Genomic DNA, 12,067 nt, shown 5'->3' with positions numbered 1-12,067 from the left:
AAATTATCAATGCTAATTGATCTTCCACCAGAGATGATCGAAAATTGATTTACCAATTTAAATTTGTAAATATTTTCGTCCTTTTATTTGATTAAAATCTTATCTTAATCGATTTGATCATCAGTGTTGATTGATTTGCAGTTAAAGTTGGTTGATTTCTAATTCACCTTACAGATTTGTTACATATTTGAGATTCTAATCGATTAGATTTTGTACTTAATCGACTAGATGGCGCCAAATTTAAAAGATAAATAGCCACAAATTTTCATTTCTTTGCTTCTTTTGGGCTAGGAAAGAGCTTTAAATTCCAAATTGCTTTTAAGACCTCCCCTTGTTGATTTCTGACCCATTGTTCCCTTTTTTTTAAAACTTCACTTATCGATTAACAATTGTTTAAACTTGTTAATTCGTGTTTGATTTACTAAGTGTTTATGACTAAAATAATTTTAAACCACTTAGAATATTTAAAAAAGTGAAATTGTTATTATATTCATGAATCTAGGTGGGTTTGATACAAAATACTTTGCTAGTTCATTAAAACTACATCAGGTAAAGATATGCTTACACTATTATTGACATTCACACCGTACACACCGTATTAATTAATGTACACAACATATACTAACTTTATTTTTTGAGTGAAGACCCATTTTGGTCCCTCACAAATATTACACAAGTCAAATTAGTCCCTCATAAAAAAAGTGACCCAACTTAATTCCTTACAAAATTAAACCGGATCATATTAGTCCTTCTGCTAATATTTTTCTCAAATCTGTTTTTTCCTACTTTTAAACCGGTACTTTTCATACTTTTAAACCGTGACTGGACTGACACGTTGATTTTTTTTTAATTTTTTATTTTTTGAATACTAAATTAATTTTTATTTTTAATTTCACTTCTAAACAGTTATCAATGAATAATATTAAAAAAGCCAAAATTGTTTCTTATAAAGTAATTTTTAAATAAGTAATTTTCATTATTTCTACTAATATTAACAAATTTTATACATAAATTTTTATCTATAAGGTCTCAAATCCAAGTCCCTTCAAGTTAAATGATTTTCACCACTAGACAAATCAATTTCTATCGTTAATAAAGTGACTATCATTTACAACTAGAAAAATCAATTTCTATTGTTACTAAAGTACTATTATTTACAACAAAACAAATCAACTTCTATTGTTAGTAAAATGACTATCATTTACAACTAGATAACTCAATTTCTATTGTTAATTAAGTGATTATCATTTACAACTAGATGAATCAATTTCTACGATTAGTAAAGTGACTATCAATAACAACTAGACAAATCAATTTCTATTGTTAGTAAAGTGACTATCATTCACAAATAGACAAATCAATTTCTATTTTATTAAATTGACTTTCATTTAATCTGAAGAGACTTAGATTCGAGATCATATTGATACAAATTTTGTATTTTTTATTTTAAATTTAGAATTGTTTAAGATTAACCACATAGGCATGAATTCAACTCCTTATAAGAAATAATTTTGGCTTTTTTATATTATTAATTTATAATTATTTAAAAATGAAATTAAAAATAAAAATTTAAAAAATGAAAATAAAATAAAATTCAACGTGGCAATCCAGTCATGGTTTAAAACTAGGAAAAAACTGGTTTGAAAAAAATATTAACAGAAGGACTTATATGATCCGATTAAATTTTATAAGGGATTAAGTTGGGTCTATTTTATTGTGAAGGACTAATTTCACTCGTGTAATATTTGTGAGGGACCAAAATGGGTCTTCACTCTTATTTTTTTATTAATTAATTTTATTTTGATTTCTGTGAAATCAACTTTTTCCTTTGCTGTCTTCTACGGTGTGGATATGGTGTATAAAAAATTGCAGTGTATGCATAGCTCAACTCAAACTACATCAATATCATAGATACTCGAGTTAACCTTTTCACTCCCTTAAAAAGAGTCCAATTGGATTTGAATTGCTCTATTTGTCCAATATCGCGCATACTATAATATAAGAAAATTAATGATCGTGGAAAAGTCAAAAATATTTTTATTTGACTTTTTACCACCACATTAAAATTGCGGTTTTTTGGTCTTTGCACTATAAAGTTCTTAATTTTATTATTAAAATAATACAACTCTTATATTTTATCAAACTTATTAAATCTCTATTCATTCTCTATTTTTTTTCTCTTTCATCACTTTCTCACTTCTTTCTTCCACAAAAAAATTTATTATTGATATTTTTTTTATATACGAAAAATGGTATTTATGATCGAAATATTTTTTAGTCAAAAATGATATACCGGAAAAATTTATTCAAAAAATCTATTATTGATCTAAATAATTTTATATACGAAAATTTAATATTGATACAAATATTTTTGTAAATGATACCTAAATAAAAATAATATTTGTATACGGAAAAAATATATTATTTATGATCCAAATATTTTTTATTCAAAAATGATATACGGGAAAAAATCTACTATTGATCTAAACATTTTTATATACGAATTTTACTATTGATCGAAATATTTTTGTAAAAATGAAGTTTGTATACGGGAAAAAAATTTATTATTGATCTAAATATTTTTATATACGAAAAATGTTATTTATGATCCAAATATTTTCTATTCAAAAATGGAATCGGCCAAAAAATCTATTAATGATCTAAATATTTTTATATACGAAAATTTGATATTGATCCAAATATTTTTGTAAATGACACCTAAACAAAAATAATATTTGTATATGGAAAAAATCTATTATTTACGAAAAATGTTATTTATGACCCAAATATTTTTATTCCAAAATGGTATACGGAAAAATAATCTACTATTGATCTAAATATTTTTATATACGAAATTTACTATTGATGCAAATATTTTTGTAAACGATACCTAAACGAAAATGAGGTCTGTATACAGGAAAAAAATTTATTATTGATCTAAATATTTTTGATCCAAAAATGGTATACGGGAAAAAAATTTATGAAAAATGTATTTATGATCAAATATTTTTGATCCAAAAATGGTATACGGGAAAAAAATTTATTATTGATCTAAATATTTTTTTATACAAAAATTTAATATTGATCCAAATATTTTTGTAAACGATACTAAATAAAAATAATATTATATTATTATTACGAAAAATGTTATTTATTATCCAAATATTTTTTATTAAAAAATGGTATACGGGAAAGTATCTACTATTGATGTAAATATTTTTATATACAAAATTTACTATTGATTCAAATATTTTTGTAAATGATACCTTAACAAAAATGAAGTTTGTATACGGAAAAAAATCTATTATTGACCTAAATATTTTTATATACGAGAAATGGTATTTATGATCAAATATTTTTTATCGAAAAATGATATACGGAAAAAATATATTATTGATCTAAATATTTTAATATACGAAAATTTAATATTGATCCAAATATTTTTGTAGATGATACCTAAACAAAAATAATATTTGTATACGGAAAAAAATCTATTATTTATGAAAAATGGTATTTATGACCCAAATATTTTTTATTCAAAAATGGTATTCGGGAAAAAATTTATTATTGATCTAAATATTTTTATATACGAAATTTACTATTGATCCAAATATTTTTGTAAATGATACCTACATAAAAATGAAGTCTGTATAAGGAAAAAAAATCTATTATTGATCTAAATATTTTTATATACGAGAAATGGTATTTATGATTAAATATTTTTCAATCCAAAAATGGTATACGAAAAAAAATCTATTATTGATATAAATATTTGTATATACGAAATAATCAATTATTTATCTAATTTTTTTTTCTTTTTTAACATTTTATTTAATGCTATGCTCGTAACCGAATTCACGTAACCAAACAACAACATTCGCATAACCGAACAAAATCTGTGCATATGTACGGATTTGTTACTAGTTGTCCTTTAACAATCGATCATAAACAAAAAGGGAACAATGGGTCAGAAATCAACAAGGGGGGTCTCAAAAGCAAATCATCACGTAAATGAGCATGAGTATCTGAACTCCTTCACGTGATGATTTGAATTAACGATTGTTACATAGCCTTACATACAAAACGACTCTTGTTGTTCAAATATTTTGCTCTTAGTGGAAATTTTGGCTGTCATTGGTTATGAATCAGCTTTTATATCTAATAATCAATAATGATGCTAAATATGTTCATGAATTTGTGGATGAGTTCAATCATGCAATCCAAATGTGAGTATGTTATCTTCTACGAAGGGCGTCGCCCAATGTAGATGCAGACCTAAATTCTGAGGGACACATTGGTTGTGACTTGGTTATAATAAATTGTGACAAACAAGTGGTTTTGTTGTAACAAATATGAATTTTCAGACTGGTGATCCAATTGTAGCATTGACGCTGGGTTTTAAATGGGGCAATTGAAGAGATTCTACAACTCATTTCACAATGATATTTTATTGAAAGTAATTAGTTGGATAAATATGATACTCAGACTCTTGTGAGTATCCATCTGACGTGATACTCGTGTGATTATCCATCGTGTATTCATGAATTTTAAAATATCCATGTATATTCATAGACACTACTAACTCTATTTTTTTATAAATCATTTTGAACTTTTCACACCTACTTCCTCCGTCTTAAATTATTTTTTGAATATTTCACACAAATTGAATAACTTAATCATTAGTACTATTAGAAAGACAAATTATATACCCCCCTTCGTCCTATAATAAATGATTTAGTTGACTATTTCACACTTAAGAAATATGGATAAAGAAATGATATTTTTACTAAAGTGACAATTATCATGTATTAGAATTTGGCGAAAATAGTAATAATTAAACGGTACAAATGGAAAGAAAAAAAGAAATTAATTTGTTGAAATTGATCATTCATTTTAAGACACTTTTTATTTCAAATAGATCACTCATTGTAATTTGTGATACAGAAAGCATATGACTTTACAATAATCTCCCTCATAATTATAATTATACATGAAATAAAATTAAAAAGTTAAAAACATGAATAATAATAATAATAATAATAATAATAATAATAATAATAATAATAATAATAATAATAATAATAATAATAATAATAATAAAAAAATGTGAGGATATTTTTAAAAAAAATTATGTTACATTAAGATTATAAAGTAAGACAATTTTTTTTTCAAAACATCTTTTAATCTTGGAACAAATAGAGTATTAGAAAAAATAATCATTTATAAGAAAAATTATTAAGAATTTTATAATACTATCCTTTGTTAATGGCAAGAAAGGATAAATTTAAATAATTGAAAGAAAATATGACAATAAATACTTAAGGATGATAAAAAAAAATAAACAACTTATATTTTAGTACAAATTTTTTCTCCAAACTTATAAAAAAAATGAGGGAGTATTATTTAAATATGTTTCTTTTTAAAAAAACAGAACTACTAAAAAATTATATCAAATAGTTTTAAATAATAATAATAATAAAATAAATCACCTTCATTTTATTCATTCTTCTGCCACATAATTATACTAGATTCAATAAAATAATAATAATAATAATAATAATAATAATAATAATAATAATAATAATAATAATAATTTTATCTTTCACAAAAATAATAATAATAATTTTAAATTCAACAAAATAATATTTAAATAATTTTGACAATCATTAACCGATTAACCAATACAAATATCAACGGATAAGATATTATCAAATCCATATTCATATCTATAAATTAATGAATATTTAAATATTCATTAAATCTGTATTAACAAATATTTAAATATCCATTAATTTTACTGAACTTGACAGATTTCATCCGAAGATAGCCACAAAAGAATGTTTTCTGCTTCCCTGAAAGTGATACAGTGGCAATTGTGAATTGTTTCAATAGTATTCAGACAGTGGCAGGTATTACCAATGTGATCTTAAATTGTTGAAAACATTTGTCTTGAATTCAGTCTCTTATGTTAAAAGTTATATACAGAGCTTGCTAAAGAGCATTTTTTTGGTCAAAAGAGAGCTTGTTAAAGCTGGAAAAAGTATAGACTCGCATACTAGAGTGTGGAATACCCAAAGCGTCATGGTCTCTCGTCTTTGTTCTTTTCCCTTTGGCTTTCTTAGTATATAGCTATAGCTATTTGAATTTCAAAAATAAAATAAAATAAAACGATGGCATTCATTTGACATAACTCACCAATTCAAATAAAAACATCAACCTAAAAGACTCCTATTCGTAAAAAATAAACCTAATTACAAGTATATAATTGAATTATCCTCATTCCCGTATGCAACTTTGCATTTTCCGTCAAAAAATAAATAAATGTATGTTTAGATAAGCAGTGAGCTCATCAAAATCACAGCACCAGCATAGTTTTGTTGATATTCAAGAGTCTAGTTTATGCTAAAATTGCGGCTTATCATGATTCTTTCAATCTCACCGCCAATCCAAACATACACCAACCTTCACGATTTGATCAGGCTGACTGAAATATAAGTTGCCGGTCTAAACTGTTAAATAACATAATGTACTATGATAACTTACATTAGAGCATTCAACATCATTAGGACAACGAATATGCAGCCAAATGACACCATGTAATATATATGTGCAGCGTAATAATCTTTAACTGCACAAGAAAAACATGTATCGGGCATCACCGAGGCATGTGAATAGCCCCAAGCCAATGCGGTGAACGTCATTGATGGATCCATTGACTAACGGTGACCTCAGGTGACAGATTTAGGAAGAGGCAATAACCTCAAGTGACAGATTTAGGAAAGCTCTTCTGCGTTAAACTTAGTCCAAGCTTCCTGTTTCAAGATCAGAAAGAATAGAATTATATAAAAGGCGCGCCCAGGTATATTGTGTATCAATTAAAAATGTGAGACAAGTTGAATATTTTCCTCATAAAAAATTGATTGAGCAGTAGAAGGGGAGAGTTATATGTTCAGATAAATGGTGGTGACTAGTGTAAATCAAGCTAGCAGTAGCTCAATAGAACTATATGCAGTATTGCATAACAGTGGCTCAGAATTGTGACATTTACGAAAAGGGATAAATAAAAAGTACGAATTTCTAGCTAAAAGCATAGCAATTTTTCAGAATTACTATAGGACAAGGTACCTTAAGGATGTCAAAAACCTTCTCTGCGGTATATTTTTGTTCAAGATTAGCACCTTTCTGTTGGACTTTATCAGGGTGAATACATAATGTGGCTTTTCTATACACTTTTTTCACTGAAGTAGAAGTGATCATGTCTGTCAAAGACACTGGTTGCCACCCACAATCTGCCGATAGAACCTGAATATAAATTCAAAGGTAAGAAGTGTGAAATAAAACAAATATTTCAGGATATGGAAGAAAAAAAATATTACTATTTATCACAGAGGCAACAAAAGACACGTGAGAAGGTACACTATCTTCATGTTAAATGAGATATTAGTAATGACTGAGGAGAGAGATTTATCAAGGAAAAAGCACCCAGTAAACAAAAAATAAATTGCACGATAGCACAATCAAAGGTACATTTATTTTTGAGAAGTTATTAATAATTCTCACCCCCTTAACAGAAGAAATGTATGGCTGGAATTGGCGAGCAAGAATAAAACTTAATGTAGCTTTCAGTCAACAACTCAATCAACATATTCCATTTATTCTACCATGTAGGTTTACAAAATTGCATACGATTTAAACATAAATACGATTAACAACTCACAACACATCAATTGAAAATAAAGTTTCTTCCAAATAATTCCATTTATATATGTTATATTATATCTTCATTTTCCATTTCTTAAATATTTTATACTGGATTTTAAATCCTTCTGTTCTGGCCAAGCATTCAAAGTGAAAGCTATTCAGAGCCTAGGTTTCAATTGTCAATCTGGCACATAGAAAACAAAACAACCTGATGTTTCTATTTCCTTTTCAATAAAACCCTAATACATTATGATGATAAGAAATTAAGAATCCAAATCAGACTATAGGGTTAAATTGGTCAATGCAAGAGCCTGAAGTGAAATTAAGTATTAACAATTATAACAATAATGATAAGAAACCATACATTTTGCAATGATGACAGCAATGCCCGCATATTGCCTTCTTTCCCTGCAGCCCACCTCTTTATCTGAACATCCACAGTGTCGGCTATTCGCTGCAAATTAAAATCAAATGCCGCACTAAGAAATCTGACAAATATACAAAATTTAAAAAGAACTCGAGAAATTATAATTAGATTATCCTTGGAAATAAATCGTGATCCAAATAAGAACACTACAAAAGCTTACACGTCTCTCTTCTTGCTCCCTCTTAGATTGAAGGTCACGCTGGTTCATATCAGCAACTGCTTTCAGCTGGAACCATGACAGTCAAAAGAGCAAAATTATCCCATGAGAAATAATGTAAATATAAATTTGTAATGCCAGTGTCCAGAATAACCTATTAAGGTAACAAGTGCTTCGAGTTCAAGATTAAAGATGAATTAGCTAAAATATCTTATGTCGAGTCTTTGTATAGATCATTAAGCTTAAAATTCATCAATCCAATCATTTAGAAAATTAAGTATCACAACAACAAAAAAATTGTTGATAGAAATATGACATTCAAATTGCAATAATGAGTCCCCATCCCTTAATAATAAAATTTGGATAATCAAGCAAGATAATACACACCGCTCGCTCTTGTGTTCTCTGATGACGTCCCAATCTCGCTTTTCTCCTTTCTTCAGTTTCACCTTCCATTTCCTCAAATTCCGATGACGGGGAAGCTTTTGCAACAAAAAGAAAACAAAATGATAGGTTGACAATGAAATCACTTCACTGTAATAGAAATCGGTAAATATAAACAACTTACCTCCAAATATCAATGACAAGTCATCAAAAGATGTTGTTGGTGAAGATTTCTTTGCATTGGCTGGGGATCGTGATGGCACTCTTTGTGATCCATCATGTTTTTCTTTATTGTTTACTTGGCGATCGAACATATGATCCTATACAGTGCATCGGCCAAAAAATTGAATATAGTCATATAATGTGGCAATATCTTTGATATTATTATATGGAGAATGCTAACAAGTTCCCTTAGGACATTGTTTAAGAAATCAAAAGAAATAAGTTTATTACATTGAGAAATGTTCAACTTGTATTTTCAAGTTAAACTTTCCCTTTATGGACTTCATAACCAATGTCTTTAGAGCACTCGTTAACAAGACCTTATTATATTTTTAACTTTTACCATAGTTGTTGTCCTTGACTTTGGTACACTGTTTGATCGAGACCCCATGCTGAAAAAGGATTCAAGATCATCCGCACCATTTGATTGATTCACTTTTGTAGCTGGAGATTCTTTATCTTTGTTTATCTTAGCCGCTGAGTTTTGCTTAATCTCACCAGTGTTGGTATTTGCCCTTCTACTAGCATTACTCTGCACCCGGCCCATGGCAAAGTTCTCAAGCTCATCTAATGATGATATATTTGAGTTGTTAACTGCATCAAAAAATGATATCAGAAGAACGCATAGAGTCAGTAATAAAAAATATGACTTTTCACTTCTTCTAGCTCGAGTATTTGAAAGAATCTTTACATGAGTTTGAAGCATTCCCTGATGGTGGAGGCCTCAATAATGGGGAGGGACTGGAGCTGCCACTTGTAGCTTTAGAACTATTCTTACTCATTTGTTCTAATGAGTCCAGGAATGATCCTGAAGATGATGTGCTTAAAGTTTCAAATACTAAAAATGGATCATCATGAGATGTGGCGGTTGGTTTGGGAGGAAGTTTCGTCTCAATGCTTGCTTTCCTAGAAAAAGAAAAAACACATTAAGTTACATTCATACTATGGAGAAGGATGGCAACTATCAATAAAAAGGTAAGAAAAATGTATACTGTTGTTTTAAATTCAATCAATCAATAAACTACTTAAAGCAACTGTAGATAGAAAAATATGCCATTGCACTTAGAAATAAAGTAGAAAGAATGACCAAAGATACTCCTGAATAATATTAACATCAAGAAGCATGCATCGGTAGCTTCAAATATACCTTACTAGGAACGATTACTGGATCCAAGTTCAGAATCATCTGAATTTCTAAACACATTCAGAAAGAGGACACAGAGATTGGGTATTCAAATTGAGCATGGCTGGAAACATGAAGAAGGAAAAAACCAGCACCAAATTCATAATTAACCTAGATCTAAATTTGTCTGTTGACATCATGCACAGCAGAGTGCATCTCAAATATTCCTGTTCAAATCATGAGAATATAAACAAGGTCAAAGTATTTGCGGCATCTACGATGCATCTTAAGAGAGTAGTACTCAATGCCCATATCCAACTTACACAATGGATTTGTTTCTCTCTAACACCATCCAAAGCTTGCTATAAGTATGTAAGATTGTCAATGGTTAACTGTTAGTATATATGTACACCCTTGCCAAAATTGAACCATGTATCTCCAATTCCTTTTAACCCTTAACTCAACAATTTCAAGCCAGATGAGCTACCCTCCCACCCGTACAGAGTACTGTATCTGTATGCCGATAAGTTCATCACTAAAAATTTATATCATCATAATTGCTTGGCTATTGTTGCTGTATCATAATTTCTTGCTTTTTTAACAGGCATAGAATTCTTGTGTGATTGCAAAAATAAAAACGAGTTAAAACTTAAAAGTAGTTTAGTTGATTAAAACAGGTAAATTTACTTCGCATTAATTCCGGAATTTATGAATGTGTAAGAGCTAGTCAAATTCATAAAACAGATATCATGTTAGTCCTTTAAACTAATCAACCATACATTCCAGAAAAACTAACATCATTCAAATCATCATAAACTCTGGAATCAACTCTCAATTTAAAAAAGAACAAAAGCAATCAGAAACTCAAGACAAAATTCCATACCCATTATTGGAAACGCTGCCACCACCACCAAACCCCGCCATCAAATCATCAAAATCATGCGATTTATTCATCGAACTTCTACTGCCTGTCGCATGCAATCCACCAATCTTACCTAGCAAATCATCAACACCAACACTTTTTTCATTCCCTCCACCGAATATATCATCCACATAAACCTGCGACGACGAAGAAGTCGAAACCGACTGACTCGAACCACCGAACAGCAGATCATCATCAAGAGTAACACCCTTGCCGACATTCGATCTGGCGTTTCCGTTTCCATTTCCACCAAAGATCTCGTCAATGCCATTGTCAAAACCACCCGAACGCTGCGTTTTGTTACCGTTGAAAACACCGTAATCAAAATCGAAAGATGGATATTGAGGAGATCCGGATCCGGATCCGTTTTGTGGCGAACGGGATCCGAATGAGCGGGAGGAGGAATTGGCGGCGGGTGTCGGTGTGGATCGTTTGGAGGAAGCCATTGGAGCTGATTTACCTTGCGGCTTCAAGCCGAAGCGTTCGGTTAATACGCCGAATTCGTCCATGGTTGGATTGAGGATACGAAAAAATTGATAGAATGAAAATTGGAAATGAATAAATGAAATATGTGAGATTGTGAAGGAAATGAAAGAATGAATTGAGGTGAAAATTGTGGGGTTTAGTGTTGTGGCGGGAATCGTGTGGAAAAGAAAGAGTTAGTTAGGGAAATATGGGATGAAAGGTTGATAAGGATCCTTATCTATTTGTGTCTCAGAGAGAGAGAAGAGAGAGGCTTTCTTTCTTCTTCACTACTCCGCTTGGTGGTTGCGGTGCTGGTTTTCTTTCTGTCACGCAGGCACTGGTAGTAGTGACCAAGCACGCACAATCCAACGCGGTTTTTGCTTCCATATAATTTCGTCGCCTTGTTTGATTTTTTTGACTTTATTAACGCATTATGCTTTTCTTTATTAAAAAGAAATATTATTTTGCATTATGCTTTGCATGATTGAAACATGGTGGTCGGAAGAAAAATATTCACACTTGTAACGTCGATTGATTAAAATAAATTGATATCACAACTGTTCGTGCAAATGATTTTGAAAATAATTATGATAAAAACTGAATATATTTAAGATTTTAACTTATATGAATTTTTATGTTGACATAAATTTTAGAAGAATTTATAAA

The 12,067-nt window shown here is 29.3% G+C and overlaps 1 protein-coding gene across 1 annotated transcript; it reads right to left on the bottom strand.

Annotated features, from left to right (window-relative positions):
• Positions 1-6,517: 6,517 nt before the first annotated feature.
• LOC131626441 (auxilin-related protein 2-like) lies at positions 6,518-11,823 on the bottom strand. Its single transcript, XM_058897260.1, has 9 exons — positions 10,898-11,823; positions 9,583-9,797; positions 9,235-9,485; positions 8,854-8,989; positions 8,673-8,767; positions 8,289-8,354; positions 8,066-8,155; positions 7,126-7,302; positions 6,518-6,812 (listed from the first exon to the last, which is right to left on the bottom strand). The coding sequence occupies exons 1-9, from the start codon at positions 11,443-11,445 to the stop codon at positions 6,774-6,776; spliced, it is 1,617 nt and encodes a 538-aa protein (XP_058753243.1). The 5' UTR covers positions 11,446-11,823; the 3' UTR covers positions 6,518-6,773.
• Between the last annotated feature and the right edge of the window lie 244 nt (positions 11,824-12,067).

The sequence above is a fragment of the Vicia villosa genome, unplaced genomic scaffold (assembly GCF_029867415.1).
Source record: "Vicia villosa cultivar HV-30 ecotype Madison, WI unplaced genomic scaffold, Vvil1.0 ctg.000287F_1_1, whole genome shotgun sequence".
Classification (NCBI taxonomy): Eukaryota; Viridiplantae; Streptophyta; class Magnoliopsida; order Fabales; family Fabaceae; genus Vicia; species Vicia villosa.
Note: the sequence above shows the minus strand (reverse complement) of the source record. Positions and strands in the feature narration are given on the sequence as shown.